Source organism: Cygnus olor, chromosome 2, assembly GCF_009769625.2.
Source record: "Cygnus olor isolate bCygOlo1 chromosome 2, bCygOlo1.pri.v2, whole genome shotgun sequence".
NCBI lineage: Eukaryota > Metazoa > Chordata > Aves > Anseriformes > Anatidae > Cygnus > Cygnus olor.
In genome coordinates, this window is record NC_049170.1 from 37,689,879 (window position 1) to 37,707,148 (window position 17,270).

At 41.8% G+C, this 17,270-nt stretch overlaps 1 protein-coding gene across 3 annotated transcripts in view; it reads right to left on the minus strand.

Moving 5' to 3' along the window:
- Positions 1 to 3,204: 3,204 nt before the first annotated feature.
- RFTN1 (raftlin, lipid raft linker 1) overlaps positions 3,205 to 17,270 on the minus strand; it is a 96,454-nt gene continuing 82,388 nt past the window's right edge. For all 3 annotated transcript variants that reach the window (XM_040549763.1, XM_040549764.1, XM_040549762.1), the window contains 3 exons: positions 10,428 to 10,531; positions 8,962 to 9,043; positions 3,205 to 5,603 (listed from right to left, as the gene is read on the minus strand). In XM_040549763.1, coding sequence (XP_040405697.1) covers positions 5,211 to 5,603; positions 8,962 to 9,043; positions 10,428 to 10,531 — 579 coding nt within the window. In that variant the 3' untranslated portion in view covers positions 3,205 to 5,210. The remainder of the gene's footprint in view (positions 5,604 to 8,961; positions 9,044 to 10,427; positions 10,532 to 17,270) is intronic.

Consider the following 17,270-nt stretch of genomic DNA (forward strand, 5'->3'; position numbering starts at 1 on the left):
CTCTTTCATAAACCACGCCTCAGACTTGCACCAAAATGGCCATTTAACAAAAGGCATTTCAAAACCCTTTGCTTCTGTAATCACCCTCATTCCCTCTAACCTCTTTCTGTCATCCCCAGTTACACTCAGATGGAGAGCTGTAGGGCAAAGACACATCTCTGTGATCGTACGGTTTCACCCGCTTGTGTAGGGGTATTAAAAACTCACCCACGCTCCCCTCTACAGCAAAGGTGATACACACACACACACACACACACACGCACGCACACACACACACACGCACACACACACACGCGCACACGCTGCCGTACCAATCACCTCAGTTACTGTTAACAAGAAGTTCTTTTCTTACCTCGAAGTTATCCTGCCAAAAGGCCCTGAACATCTTAGCTCCGTAATGCATATAACGGTAATAACTGTCAGCATCCCCTGCCTCCATAGCTTTTTCCTGTTGACACAGAAATATTTGAGAAGTCTCTTCTTTCTAGGATTTAATGGTCTTGTAGTGAAACATCAGTTTCACCTTAAAAGCCTTTTATTGGATCCTACTCCGTCATAATTGAAGCAGAAAAAAAAAAAGGAAAATTAATTAACCTATATAAACATATGCTGTACAAATAATTAAATAAATGTGATGCTACTCTAGGCTGAAGGAAACAGAAAGCAACCCCTGCTGTTCTGAAGCTACTGAGTTGGAGAAACATTCTCTTCGCACTGTCAAATCGTAACATATCATTTGAGAAAATGTTTATTCATCTTATATTTGTGCTATCAGCTAAGGAAAGACTTAAGAAGAAAAAGTAGACTAACGGTTACTTTCCTGAGAAAAAATGGTAGAATGAGGTGTGTGTTCATCGCCACACTTAGATTTAAACTTCGTGAGATGGTCTGTGAGTTACCTGGTGTTACAGCTTCATTGGGCTGAATCGTTTTTGCCCTCTTGTGACATTTACTTTAGCAGTTTGCTGTGTGCTCGTCTGATACAACGAATATGAAGTATTCCTATTGGATTTGCATTAATTAACTGGAAAATAGTGACTATTCAGTTATTGCATCATTTTAGTTAGTAGGGTGCTTTTAGAGTGAATAAAAGAAAGCACTTACATTGAAAGCCTTTTCTTCCAGCCCTTCAGTGTATAGGTAAGGTACTGATTAGAGTCAGCTGCCACATTGAGCACCACAGGCACCTTTCTGCTGATGAAGGCTTTTGCGAGGATAGCCTTTTAAATCCTGAAGCACGTTTCCACTGACAACCTTGGATACAACTCTTAATTCATAGGTGCGTTGGTATTGTTAGCCAGCACTCTTCATGCCTTTGAGAAGCATTTATTGGCAAGAAATTAGTATCGGCTCTTCTTATGCTTTTCAGTTACAGGATGATGAAAATCCTGCATGAAAATCGGGAAGTGCTTTATTTCTGCCCTATAATTGGCTCCCTGAGGCAAACGTACCGAGTCACAGAAACTAGAGTGAAAAAGCAGAGTCTCCACATGCTCACCTCAGAAACTGAGGATGATATAGGAGCCAAATTAAGAAAAAAAATAAAACCAACAATGTATATTGTATATTGTTTTCTGCTTCATTTCTAGCTTCATTTCCATGCGTATGTGAAAGCAACTGTGCACTATGATTTCAGTGAAATTGTTTGCAAGTACACAGACCAATTAAAGAAATTATGCAAGATGAAGCACCAGATACAACTTCTGTGCATTTGGCCTCTCTTAAACTTCACATAAACTATTTTGACGCCTGAACATTTTGGACTTTCAACCCACCTTCAGCCCCTCTATCCTGACCCCCTGGTGCTGGTTTCAATATCCAATTGTATCAATTTCAATATCCTTGATTTCAAAATCAAGGGATTGTTTCAGCAATCCCTTTTCCATCCTTCATTTAATTTAGCCTGTTCCATCCTCTGTTCCATCTTCATTCAGCCTTTACATTTCCTAAGTTGTCTGTGTGCCCTTTGAACCCATCCTCTCTAACACTTGTCTCGTTCAGAGGCCCGCTCGCTCTAAGCACCGCCTCCTCCTCCTGCGAGCTTAACCTGCGTGCTCTTCCTTCGAGAGGCAACTCCTGCGACTGGTCTGCACCTGTGAGTTCTGTGGTCTCACAAGGAAGCGTTAAAACGTGTTAAAACACACCAGAGAGCCACCTGCCTGTGCTGTAGCGCTTCATGGTCACTCACCGGCCCACACGTGTGTCGCACCGTAACGCCGCCCCCAGGCTCCAACCCTGGGTGTGCAGGCAGCACTCGCCGGTGTCTCCTTCCCTTGCACGAGGCACTGGGAGGCTCTGTCTAGCTTGGGAAAAGCACAGCTTGGGCTTAAAAGGGTCGTTCTCCATGGGGAAGGAAGGGGCCTGGCTTCTCGCCCTGCCGCCTGCTGGGGGTGACAAAGCCTGCGAGGGAGCTGGGTGCTCGGAGGAGCTGTGGCTTCGCTGGGAGAGGTCAGTATGAGTCCTGCCCCTTCCCTGCAAGCTCGAGGTAGAGGCGGTGGCTCCGCAGCCAGACTTCCCTTTCAGCCTCTCCCACATACAGCCCCTCCACTGCTGGCCAGGTTTGCAGATACGGGAGTTAAGCTCTGGCCTAGCCATTTCACTTCTCTGTTCAGGCTTCAAATAAGGTGCCGACTGCTTGCCTTCATCTCCTTGGCCACCGTGGTGGTCGTGCTTTTTCAAGCCTAAAATGGCAAAGAAGGCCAAGATGTAAAAAACACGTTAACAGATTACTGCCGTACCCCCAGGCCGCCTTTGCAGCCCTCCTCACGCCTGTATCGTGGCTGCACGGTGAGCTAAGCTCACACGTTGACTTGAGATGGGGGCACGGTGAAGGTACATGCACAACTCCAGAGAGCCAAACTAACTCAGACTCATTCAGAGTCACGAGTTGGAATTGACTACATGAGTATAAAACCAAAACAGTTTGCCCTTTTTAAACTGAAAACCAGCAATTATCTTGTCAAACCTGCCCAACCCTAAGCCGCTCCGACATGTACAGGAACAGAGTTTGGTATCAGACAAGGAAACCTCCTCACAGAGCCTACGTGCCCTGTCAGGCCGGTGACAGAAAACCAAGAAACCAAGAAGTTGTAGCACTCAGTGACTACAGCTAACTCAGAAGTTAGGAACTTCAACATCGCGCAGAGACCCCGAGTTCCTCCTTTTGGGGACAAACAACTGGCAGTTGAGCAATTACCACAAATAGAAAAGCTCCTCATGAACTTTATTTCTCTTCAGTTTTGTCAGCAGTTGGGATCCAAAAGAGGTCGAATTGCAATCCAATAAATGCTTTCGCTATTCAAAAGTATTTGCAAAGTTCATTCTGTTGCAACACTTTTTGCGAGTAAAAGGTTCTTTAAATACAGGATTTTTTTAAACAAGGTTAATATAAAGCTAGTCCTTAAAACATAAACCATCAGTAGAAGTATCCTATGATAGTAAAATTTGCAGACAGCTACTTTAAACTGTCCAGAGCAGAGACCTTGTCTTTATGTGGAACAACTGAAATAACAAAGTTTTGACGTTACTGGAACTTCAGCCTAATATCAAGAAACAGAATGAAATAATTGAAAAATACCACCAGAAACTGAATTTACTTACAATCCTGTGGTTAAACCACAGAATTCAAAATAAATACTCTTCAGTCAATCGATGAAAAAAATATTACAGTACTTTGTAGGTATGAAATGGAATGGTTTCAACTTGAATGCCATCATCCCAATTAAATGACTATTCAAAATGGCGTGATTTTTCCCTTCTCTGCAGTGTTCTGCCAATTGTACAATTTTAAGGCATGGAAGAGGCTTTTGAACCACCCTAGGTGTGCATTTGATGCAGAACACGGTTCTTCTGTTGTACAGCATTTTGGTTAGAAGAGTAAGGAAAATTATCAGGCAGAAATTAGTGCAGGGAAAAAGCAACAAATCACTTACAAAGCTTTTGCTTCAAAAAAAAATATGAACAGGGAAATTCAGAATATATTTCTCACCTTTTTTAGCAGATTGCATGACCTCTTCTAAATAGGGATCAAGGTGGTAAAGAAGAGAGAAACAACTAGTTCCTACATTTTAAGAACACTGAAGTGCTTGGAGAATATTGGTACAGAAATTATATTACACATGTACATTCACTTGTAAATATTTTAACATAGGTCCAAACATAAAAATGTTGGTAATGTTACAGAATTCTGTTAGGTCCCAAAATATGGTTACTTGTGTTAAAACAAAACAAAACAAAACTCTGTTAAGGTATTTGTATTCCGTAAGGTCATTTAGTGACACGTGTAGGCTACTGACCCCTACTATTTGTGTATCATTTTAGTTCTTTCCCACAACATATTTCATAGCAATGAGGAAATTGGGGAAAATCATATGGAAGGGGCAGATGGTGACATCTAATTCCTATTTTAGTGGAGAGCCACTGAAAGTACTCTTAACCAGCTTTGCCATTTTATCTGCTTTTCTATCTTCCAAAACCCCCACAACTATTGCTGAACTTGATTGGCAAAGAGAACGTAAGCAACGGGAATAGGAAATGTCATTTTATATTGGAGTAATCTGCCTCACACAAGTGTATCATGCGGCTTGTTTACCCAGTGTGCCTAAAATAGGTATATGATTTGCTTATTGCTTGAAGATCTGCAAGAGTTAATAAAATTCAGAAGAGAGTATCATTGGTAAATATGCTGTTTGAGATAAATACAGATACGGCCTTCGTATCTAAGCCTTCCGATTTCAGCCTGTTTAAGCCCAAATACCATTTTCATGACACTACAAGCTTAATGACAAAATAACATATGGCACAGTAACTTCTCCAGCAAAGATACATGGACAAGAAAATATTACAGAGTAAAATCTGAGCCAGTGGAACGTTCGCCTTGAACTAGATACAAACCTATTTTGCTACGGTCAGTCACAGAAAAACCCGAGTATATCTCTGTCCCTACTTTTCAATTTCAAGTGTACCTTTAGAAATGGAGTAGGGCCTTTCCCACTCTGTAATGTGGATGGAATTTTGGCATTAATTTCTGTGGGTTAGAAAGCCCCATGTAGTTAAAACATCGAGACAGCAGTATGCTAAGGAGCAAAATAAGTACAATGCCAAAGAAATGCTGAATTGAGCAATGGAGTTAGTGATGGCGATTAGCGAAATCTGTTCTTTTGTCTTGGCAAAGTATCAGCAACTCACAGGATTCCTGAAAAGTCGGTCTTTTACTCACAGCAAGAGTCCACATCCAGTCCTGCCCCCTCGCTCCCGGGAGCGCAGTCCTGCCCCGCCACTCCCAGCTCCTCGCAGACCCCGGCGCCGTCTTCATGGGTATCGCAGCCAGCGGGACACGTTTCCTCCGACGATGCCCCATCGTGATGGGTACCTCTGTCGTTGCTGCCGCCTACCTCATCTCCCAAGTCTATCACGTCACCCGGCTGCTGCTCTGGGTCAGGCCTTGCTGCTGCTGAGATTTGCGCTTCTAAGTTTCTTGTGTTCTCCGTGACTTCGAATTCCTGCTTCTCCGACATCTGCTTCTCCCCGCTGCTCAGCTTGGCCTTCACGGATTTCTTCATTTGTTTGTTGTGCATGTCTTCTTTGGAGAACCTCCAGTGAAACTACAAATAAGAGGTGCAAATGTTAAGGGCCACTTGAAACAATCTCAAGCTGACATTTGTTTTCCTGAGTAGAAATGTTTTTGTTATTTAGTTTCAATTCAAAGTTAGTCTGCCCAAAAAGACCTAAGATGAAAAAAATTGCGTGACTAAATCAGACAGCCTTAAGATCATTTGTGCCTACATGTATGCACCTATTGCACAGAGAAAAGAGACTGTTACACATTCTGCTTCTGCTGTTTTATGTACCCAGTAGGTTCCTTTCTAAAAGATATTTCATCACTGGGGCCCAGGGCATCCTGGCAGACAGTGTGCACTGCGTGGAAAGCAGGTCTGGAAAGCTGCACAAGTGCTGACAGAGGAAGCAGTTATGTGGTATTATTCCGTCTTCCTCCACCAGGCTAACAGGGGAACTAGCACTGTATCCAAAACTATACCCAAACAGTAAAATACTCTGCTTTTTGAAGAGACAATACAATACTGTCTCTTGCGGCATTTGCCACAAGCCTTGCCACAGCTGCCATTTCAGAACTGTTTTAGCTACTATTGAAAGAAAACAAAACAGCCGTACCTTGAAACCTTGAAATACTGACTTAACTGGTCTAACATAAGCAGAGTCTGACAAATATGTCATTAATACACAGGCTTCATTCGTCAGAAAAAAAAATGACTTCTCAAGAAAAGGCAGACCAGGTTCCAAGCCACAGCTGAGCCATCCTACAGCACACTAAGTCCATGTGGACACGCATGGCCATTTCACCAGGAGTGTCCATGCTGAGGCAAATTCAGGGATGGGTTAGGAGGAAGTGCTCAGTATTTTCCTTATGTCACAAATCAAAAAGCTGTTTTTTTCCCCTGCGACCGTGGCTGTGTCAAAGTTGGTCAAGAGAACAATTTACATTCATAAATGTTTGATTTAGCTATTTATTCCTTAAGCACAAAGCAGTTCAAAGCCCATTAAGTTTATTAGATTGCAAAGATGGAGCAACGCTCTTTCCTGCTGCTTGTCAGAAGGTAGTATTAAATAAAATAATAAGAAAAGGAAAGAAACTGGCTTTCACAAGATTCTTGGTTTAACTTAGAGGAAGCTTTCTTTCCTTTTTCTGTAAATTGTAATGGTATTTAAGTGAAAGATAACTTCTCAGTTCTGGAGCTCAATTGTTTAAAATTCACAGACACCTGAGTGTTTTCCTCTTTGATTTGCAGAAGTGCTGGACACCCACAGCTCCTTTGTAACTCAAAAGCTCTCTCTGACAGAAGACAAGATCAGAGCCCTGAACATGATAAAGATCAAACTGTAGGAGATTCTGCATATGTATGTGTAGTTATTCAGGTATCTGCACTGTATTTCACCAAAAAAAAATGTATACAGCTAGTTTCTGCTGAAATAAGCACCACTTTTTAATTAAGTAAATGAACATGATTACCTCATCATCAGTTGAATATTGCACCAAGAAGAGTACTTGTGTCTTACCAGGGAGAAAAAGAAGTTCTACCAATCCTTGCACGTTTTCTTTCCTGTTCACGTGGCTAAACTGAACAGCAGCGGGTTGGTAAGCACAGATAGGATGGATCAGTTTCCAACACTGCAACATCCTTTTAATCTCATCAGTGTATTTCCCTCCACAAAGTGGTTATCTACAAACATTTTAGACATGCCCTACCTAAGCTAAAAAAAACCCTGAGAGCTTGTGATGTTATATGTGCAGAATATTCAGCAACTTAATCAAATGCTAAGCTTGGTGTCTTTGAAGTGACTCATAACAGCCATTTACAGACGTTGGCCAAGTCTCAGAAATATCTATATAATTATAACCAATGTGCCCTATTTTCCTTGACCTTTAGGCTGAAAATGCATGCTAGTAATTTTTGCCCTCAAGTGTGTCTGTATATTTAATACTGCCAACAAGTGAATCCTTTGTTTTGTCAACCAAACGTTGTTAAATAAGTTTTTACATCCCCGAATGAAAAAATGTAAGCAAATTATTGAGTCATCTGGATGGTATGCATTTGTTATTACAATGCAAGAAAATAGCATCATACTGTTTTCTCTATTCGAAGGCTTACAATTCATTACAGCTTCCCGCCCCTTCAATTCAAACCACACAAAGTGGTAGTAAAAGAATGACCGAGTATGGGCACCCCGACCCTTATCCCAACATCCCTTTAATCACTTGAAAACAAAGAGAAGAAACAAGAAGGACGGGCTTTGTAGCAAGTTCACAGTGTAATTTGGCTCCAGCTTCACTAAGGAGAGGGTAAATCCTAAATCACAGCCATACTCCCAGCAGTTCTCTCCTACTTTGGTCAGTTCAAATAGTTTCCTATTCTCCACTGTACCTAAAAGGTGACTTTCACAGAACCAGGCTCCAATCCATGGCTTTTTAGATGAAAACTATCTGTAGTTACCCAAACCATTGGGTAAAATGCTCTTAGTGCTCAGCTCTGCTTAGCAATCCCAATATCCTACTCTAGCTCAGCTTCGGCAGGGCCTCGAGCACACCAGTCCTTCTGATGACATTTGGCTAGCCAACACTCAGGCAGTTGCACAGAGCTAGAAAAAATTGAGGCTGTATTAGCAACCTTTTCATCACTTGGTTTCGGAGATCTTTTCCACACTTCACCTGGCTTTCCGATCATTCCCTTGTATGCTGAAAGGGCAAGGCAAATTCAAACACGATCGGAAGGTCAGCACTTGCCCAGTTTCCAATTTAAGGCAGTCCTTGTATTTCCTCCTCAGCTGTACAGCCTGACAGGTTTGGGCAGCGGTTCCCACAGCTACACTTTCAAAAAGGGAAATGTGAATACGTATGTGTATCCACAGATGTGCATTGTTAGCTGTCAGCTACCTTCTCTGATCATTTAGGTGGATGCAGGGGACTTTTTTGCTTACATTCTAGCAGGATTTGTTAACCCTCTAGCACTAGATCGAAACATTAGCCACGATCAGGCCTGCACTGTGCTAGGCTCTATCAAAATGTGTAGCAAGAAAGAGAACAATTTAAATAGAAAAGCCACGCAATGGTGAGAGACAGTTGTACCAGTTCCACCTTGCAAGACAGTGCATATGGGCAGAGAATCGTTAAGTCATGTATGCAGGTTTATGACAGAGCTGTAAAGAGAAATCCACCTCTGTTCTGCTGCCATGAGTTCAACAGAGAATGAAATACAAGAGCTTTCACATCATCTGAGCATTTTCTTTCATTTGAACAGTTCAATTCCTTGTGTCTTGCTACTGTTTACCAGGCCTCTTTATCACAGAAATGTTGAATAGGCCATTTTTACTTCTATGGGAAATCAATTACAATATTAAAATTCTGCCAACAAAACACAAAGAAACCAGGAACATAAGGTTATTTACCTTGGATTCTTTCTTCTTCGCTTTCTGGGGCAAAGAAGGTCTCTGAAGAAATACAATTTGCTTTGTAGATAAATTCCCTTCCCTGAAAAGAAACAAATGCACACTCCTGAGAATGAATTAAATCCACATGCAGCACCGTTCAAAGTGAAAATCCATCTCAGTCATTTATTTCTGCAGGTCAAAGAAGAACAAAATGAAGAATGACCTAAACATTGCCTGTCCCCAGTGTCTTTGAGCAGCCTGGTATTCTGGGGAAAGAAGATTGACTGGTTAGCCTGATAGTCTGTGACATAACTTTGCTGAATGTTTTAGCATTAGAGTGTAACCAGAATAAATTGTTGTGCAGAAAAAGCAAGAAACCTGAGTCCCAAGGTGCATGTGCTTAGCAGAGTCTCAGTGACACAGGAGGGCTCCCTCCCTCCCTTGTGGGGCACACATCCTGGATGGGGCTTTGCACGCCCTACAGGTGTGCAGCAAGGCAGGAGACACAAGCAAATGCCACCCGCAGCTGGATTTGGGTGCCTTCTGCGCTGTCAACCTGACCTGTGTCACTCAAGTTATAAATGGGACACAAAAAGCCAGAAGAAAAAGAGAAAAAAATTATATATATATAAACACGCCTTTAAGGGAGGCTTAAAAATTGTAATTATGATTTTTCATTCATTCCTATATTTAAACATACATGAAAGACTTAAATCCTATTTTTCCACTAGCACAGATGGCCTCTACTTTTTAGGCTTTTATGTGTTGAAACAGTCTTCATCTATATCTCATAAAGAACTGGGCATATTTTTAATTTTTTAAGATAAAAAATAAAGAGCGATCATATTGGTTTATATATAAATATATTCCTGATTAGTTTAGATCCAGAATGTTTCATCTTTGTGATTAACAAGCAGGACGACTGTTTTTCACCACCATTATGAAGAGTATTCTTAAGGGACTTGCATTTATATCTAAAAGCTCCAAATATTAGTAACAGCAAAGTAGACCCCACAGCGATTATATAAGCAAACAAAGCTACTAGAGTAATGATGTACTCGTCTCACGTGGTTCTGCTCAGCTAGACTGTGTACACCAGCAGCATTAGACAGATACTGAGTAAGAATAAAATAAACTTTCTTCAAACTGGCAACATCTCACTACAAACCGAACCGCAGGTCTTGGTTCTGCTCTAAGTGGAGCTGTTAGGAGATCCAGTGCAGGGATATTTTTTTTTACACAGAGGCAAAGCCAATACCCAGAAAATAAGTGCAGAAACCACAGGGCCATGCTGCATTATTTTGCCCACCAGACATGTGCTTCCTGCCCTCTGTGGCTTGTGATGCTCAGGAAACCCAGCGAACAGCTGCAGGTTTGCGAGGGTAGCTATTGTGTGCAGGCAAGGAAATCTCTGCACAGAGAACTGCTTGTGGTGCACAGACAGTGCCTTCATGGCCGAAAAGCAGTGCTCGCCCCCTCTCTACCTGTTTGTCTTCACAATTGGAGTAGGAAGCACGCACGTCAGCTGCCAGCCGTACATGGCAAGGGAGTTCAGCAGTGGAACGTAGTCTGTCTGCACCTCGGCTCCCTAGGAAAGAAAAATCAGCGGTTAACATCATCGCTTGGAGCGTGACAGTCATTGTGACAAAAATAATAATAATTAAAAAAAATTCATGTCGGTTTTCTGGGAGGGGGAGAGGGGTTTTGTGTTGAAGTGAATCATTTTGCACATTCAGCTACGCAGGAAGGAAAACGTGAGACATGGGACCAACCACCAGTTCATCCCAAGTGTTAAATGAATTTCCTTAAAATGGTAAACATCTGTGATTTTTTTTTTAATAGTGCCTAAATCATCCATAAAGCTTTCTATGTTTCCGGATCTGTAGAGACAAACTCATTGTATTTTATCAATTATCTCCTCCCAGGCAAAAAGATATTCAAGAAGATAAAGACAATGCTGCTTTGCCCAGATTCTGCACTTGTCTAAGCTAAAGTAAATCCTGAAGATCTGTCCTGAGATCTGTTAGGTGACACTGTAATGGTGCATCAAGAGCATGGCCAGAATGGCCAACAACAACAGAAACAAAACGTAAGTGCAGGTCTATTCCTTTTATCACCCAGGAGCACACATCGCCTCCTTGTTATTTTGAATCAGGAAATCCGTGGGCGAGACCGAAAACATTGCCTTTCTGTGTAGAAGTCTGGCTTTAGTCACAGATCCACACAACAGTCTTGCTAATGCTCCTTCTAATAAACGGCAAAGCCTGCAATTCACACACACAGAACGACTGGTGATTTCAACAAAGATTGCTCCAGTGAGGTGTCTAATTGCCAAGACTTCCACTAATTTAGTGAATAGATGCTGCAGCACATTTACTGGTTTTTAATAAATGCAAAGCAGACAAGTGGCTACCACTGGCCTCTACAAATCCAGCTATATTCCATCACAATAACAGTTGGATCGGCCAGAAAGCTCAAGCGCTTGCACTGGTTTCACGTGCATGCAAGGAGTTTTAATTGCCAATTCTCAACACTGGGTAAAGCACAATACTTTCCTCAATGTTAATCAGAGCTCTTCCAAAAAAAAATCCATTTATTCTGCAGAAATAGTCATTTGAACAGAATTAATCCAAATCCTGCTGTAGGATTTCAAAGTATTTGGGTGATTTCCAACCTCAGCTATTCCTTTCTTCTAATGCATGTACTACAGGTCACTTGATGTCTTCATAACTGAATAACTGCCTGACTATACCTATTCAAAACCTGATCTTGATTGCAAATAGCTGAAGGAGCTCTACCACGCCTGCTTAAAAAGGAGAACATTTGAAAAATCTACCCCGGAAAGTGCCTGCAAGAGAGCGCTCAACTAATGTCACCTCTGATTTCTGTGCAGAGGCTTTCAGGGACTTTTACAGCTACTTTACTACATCAGCATGTACAGACCAGCACTGCTAACTCCAGGTGAGGAAAGAGATGTCCTGCAAGAGGGGAGCAATATCATGTGGCCTCTGACTCCTTTCCTCCGAAGCGATCAGGACGGATCAGACAGCTGTGATTGTGGTGGATCCAGAGTCCGCCCAGACTCCCATTTTCCTCCTTGCCCTCCCCTCTCTCCACAACTGGTTTTTAAAATAGACATTTCAAGGGTAGTGCAAAAAATGATGACATATCTAGATGCCTTTAATAGCTAACATCTCGAAACCAGATTAATCGCACACTGAGATTTATCAGGTTGGTCAACAACGCCTTCCAAAAACGCAGATGAAAATGGGAGCATTAAGAATAAGGTCAGAGCACCCGGCATCGCCAGCCCACCACGAGGCACCTGGAAGGACACCTAATAGGATCTGACCTATTCCTGTCAAACAGTGTTTGTAAATGAAAAACCAGAGGGAGCTCACTCATTTAGGAAGTGTAAGAACAGCAGGTCAGGAAAGACTGGCAAGGCAGACCTTGCTCGTGCCCCGAGCAAGTTCCTGTGTTGCAAAGAGGACTTTATTCTGAATTAATTGCCTAAGGTCAGTGATTACCAAGGAGACCCTTCTCCTATACATCAGGATGCCCAACAAACATGTCAAAAAACAGACAAAGATTATGGCAACGAGGAAGGACGTGGGTACCACGCAGAGCTCATTTGGCTGCTGCAGAAGCCAGCTTGTCTCAGGGATGTGCTGTCGCTCCTGCCACAGCCCGGGGTCCCTGCAGGCTCTGAGAGGCGAGGCAGGGCTGCGGGTGGACCTGTCTGACCTGTCAGGATTAAGCACCAGCTGCAGCAGATGAGGTTGCATTGCACAGTGCCAGTGCTGCAGAAGGGAAAAGAGAAGGTAAATCACATCCAAAAGTGTGAAGTTATTGGAGATTAAGTCGATTAAGCTAAAAGAAAATAAAAAGAAAATATGGAAAAGGAAAAAAAAATCTGTTGAAAGAGTGCTGTGCGACTGCTACAAGAAGGTGGCTTATTGCTTTTTGTACGGGCTGGTGGCTGACACCACAATTTGCATGATGGACTGTTTGGAGGAAGGATGTGTGTACATTATGCAGAGGTACACACCTCCTCCGAGCTCCACAGGCCCTTTAACAAGCCCTCACCGACTCTGCAGGACGCTTCGGTGGAGTCCAGCACTGCACCTCTTCCCAGGTCCCTGGGGGAATGAACTCCTCCTAATAATTGCCTTCGTTTGTAGGTGACAGACAAGAGAAAGAGTCGCTCCTGAATAAACAGGTGTAATTCATACGGGCTTCTAGCTCCTTTCTTGCAAATACAGGTAATTGCAGCTTTAAAACCACAAGAAATGAATTATCCGTCCCCCTCCTGAATCAGCAGCCGTAATCCCATCCCACAACCAGAATTCGCCTACCAGCAGGAGTCACGGTGGTTATACAGACCTCAGGACAGCTAGACAAAGAACTGGTGTCATACTAAATGCTTTCCTGGGCAAAAATGCTCCTAAACAACAATATACTGGGGGCTGGGAGCAGAGGAAAAGAAACACCTCGTGTTTATTTTATATTTAATACAGTATTAAAATTGTTTTATCTACTATTATTTCAGACGGCGGTAATTTAATTTCAAGCACACGGTTTCGTAAGAGGAAATTTCTGTGCTCTTTCTACCTAACAGATTCGGGTTTGAAAACCACCAGGAGCAGAAAGTAGATGCCAAGGCTCTCTCTACTGAAAAAGAAGTGTTCAAATAATGTGCCTCAAACCGGGAGACATTTCATTCAGTGAGAGGGTGGAAAATTTTAATTAACTTGCTTCCCACTCTCCTGTAGATGATAAGTAATCTCTGATCACACCTTGAGTGTCAAGAAGCCAGAGCATATTGAGCTAGGTTTTTCCCTTGACTTACACCACATGAAAAGAATTCATTTTATTTATAGTTGTATTGTGTGTTTTCAGGATTTTTTTTTCCTTTCACAGAAGCTTTTGCTCATTAGAAAAGAATAAAAAATATGATTAAAAAATGATGAAGATAATAACTAGGGCAAGCCACACAAACAACGGCATTAACATTTTTTCTTTTCTTTTTTCCCCCCTACTGCGGCAATTTTAACCACAGCAAGATAATAAACACGACAACTACTAAGCTCTTCTGAGACTGAAAAAAGTTCATTAGAAATCATTCTTTTCTGGGTTAAGTGAATGTGATTTAGTTACAAGGCAGCTATGGATTGTCACTATTTAATATTTTTTTCCAACGTGGATTAAAGAGTGGAAGATTGAAAATCCCATTAAATAAATCTTAATAAAAACCTTTATGAGCAAATCCTAACAGACTGCACGCTAAGGTCTATGGACAGATGGCAAAGAGGATAGGAAGTGAGAAACGCGGCCGCTTTGCAAGCAGCAACCTACTCTTTGCGGGGGAAAACAGCCAGTGCGTGGCATCCCAGTTCCTTACAAAAACACAACAGAGAACCCACTGAGGGGGCAGCGTGCGCTCCTGGCCGCTGGGCTGCAAGGCTCCACCGCCGCCAGAGCCACAGCTTTTGCTATTTCACTGCAGGAAGGAAGAGGGATTGGTGAAGGTAAGGAAGGAGACAAGGAGACTAAGTCCAAGCTCCAAATTGGCAAATGATTTCTCCATTCCTTTTTCAAACTTGTTCCGTAAAAGAATTTCTCTTAATAATGTAACACTATCGATCCATTGAAACCATTTATTGCAAGCAAAAGAGAAGTTCCACAAGTGTTTCAGCAATAAATGTTGGACTACACTCTTCTAGTATTGTGCTCCTCCTAAATTTCAACGTATAATATATCACAGAACCTTGTTAGCAGACATGCAGTGAGAAGTCCGCCAGCTTTACAGCACAGTGCTGTAGGAAAACAATCGCCCCCCAAAACCAAACCAAACCAAACCAAACCAAACCAAAACCACAACAAAAAAAAAAACCAACACAACAACAAAACAAGCAAAACAAAAAACAAGAATAAATCAATCTACGGGCAGCCTTTTGCTCATTATCCCAGGTATATGTACTTTAGACTTCTTATTAATGACTACTTATTATATGTGAATTCATGCACAGTGAACTATTTTTGAGAGTATGATGAGGCTTCACTACTACACTGGGTAGCGTCCTGTTGAGGCAGTTTTTCTGAGATTCAGAGGTACCCAATCTCAATTTCAGTACACACATGCACTGCTGAGCAGTATTTGCATCTGTCTCCATGTCAAAAAAAAAACAAAAAAAAAAAACCCTCCTGTGCCCACAAAGTCCACTTCTCTCAGTGACTTCTGTGGAGGCACATCTTACTTTCTAGCATGTGTATAAACTCGTAAAAATAAACGTTTGAGTACTCCTGATATTGCCTGCACCCGTAACACAGAAGCAGATTTGTGTAGCAGCACTACTAGTTTTGCATTTATAAAAGCAGAGGACAGGTAGCAAAAGCTCCTCGAGGTGAATGTATTGACACAGCGCGTTCCCCTCAAAGGAAGCATGGAAACATCTTATGAAATGTGTTAATCTTAATATTGCACAGGGAGCATCCACATGACAGGACAATTCCACATAATTGGCCATGGAGCACAAGAAATAAATATGATTTAGCAGTCCATTAATACGTTTTCTTAAATAGCTCTGGTATTTTTAGTTTCCCAATTCCTGCAACATTTGTGTGCTATATCTTTAGGTGAGTGCTATTTTTTCCATTTATCCTTCAACTGGTTTTGGACCAAAAAACAAGCCAAAATAAGCAAAAAAACCAACCCGCTATCTGAGAACCTGTATAATCCAGGTTGCCTTACCACACACAGCTTAGTCTCCTCCACACAGCTTCCCCGGTGTAACTTCCCTCAGTTATACCTTATTCTCAGACAGCCTTTGACTTCTGCAAAAAGTCTTTGTGCACCACTTCACCCTTATGAAACTAATAACCTATTTCCAAGCAAGAAACGCAGCCAAAGAACAAACCCTCCACAGCCCCAGGTCCAGTCAACAGGGGAGGAGACCTTGAAAAATGCCCTTTTCTAACTTGCAGGGTTGCGTATGTCCCAGCGCCTGCTTCCTCTGCTCCCCTAAAACGCCGAGGCCCATCTTCTACCTGCCCAGCAGCAGCACAGGGTCAAGGAGGTGCATAAGCCAGTGCCCTACTGCCTGGGTGAAGATGACCTGCTGTGAAAAAGAAAAAGACTTGCGCCCTTTGTGAGACTTTATAAAGAATAAAAGAGGTCTGAAATGCCTCTTTACAGCTGCTTCTTAAGTGGAAGGATCAGATCTGCTATGCTCACTTTTTCCTGAAAGATTTTATGGCTGAGTGGGAACTAATTCTTACCTGTGATCATGTCACAAACCTAGGCAAAACGTTACAGATAGGAAGTGAATTTTATTCAGACTATTTTAAATCCTGTGCTTTTCTACCCATTTAGCTCAAGTGTCCTTTACTCAAGTGGAAGAAATGTTCGCATTGTCAGATTTCAGTACTTCGAGCACCACAAGGAAGTATTGGAAAGTTCCAAATTCATATGGCTAAATTTATCAAAAAAAAAAAAAAAGGATAGATTCACCTGTGCATTTTAATCCTATATAGAGCACATGTCTACTGATTTCAGTAGACAAATATGTAGGTATTTATGCTGCTTTTGGATCTTACATAAAAGAAAGAAATAACAATTATAAAAACCTGTTAAAGATAACAGGCTCCTGAAGGTTTTGTTCAGCTTTACTTAAACAACAACAAGGAGCAAAATACTGAAATACTATGCCCAGACAACACAGATGTCTTTTGGATGGTAAAGAGGGTCACTCACAGAACTGCATTTCATGCCCATCGCCATCAGCTCCTTTGCTGACCTCGTCAAGCCTTTCTTCTATGCCTAAAACAGAACTGGCTTAATTGACGTATGACCTAAATCAAATCTACAGTCAAATCAAATCTTCATGTCCAGCGAATTTTTCTAAAGGCTTACATTAAGGCAACTTGCAACCTAGGCTCACCAGAGATCATTTTTCAATCTTTTGATATGTCACACGGTAAAAAATTTACCATGTCTACAGAAGACACTGACCCCAATCAGTTTTGAAAGGGAAATGGCAACACCGTGATATATTTGAGATTTTATTCATGCTGGTGTACCAAAGATATGGTACAGCAGAAAATAAAAAAGTGATGAATCGCAAGCTGAAGATTTTCAATGAGAAAATATCTGTAAATTAAGGACAATATTTTCAGAATGAACAAGACTTCAGAAGAAGAACAATGAAGAAATCAAAAATAAATATTATAGCACAACTTTAAAGACAGTACTAGCTATTTTGTCATGGCTAATGGGGGAGAGAAGGTGACAGATTAGAGTTGGGGAGAGGGAAATCATGCAGGCT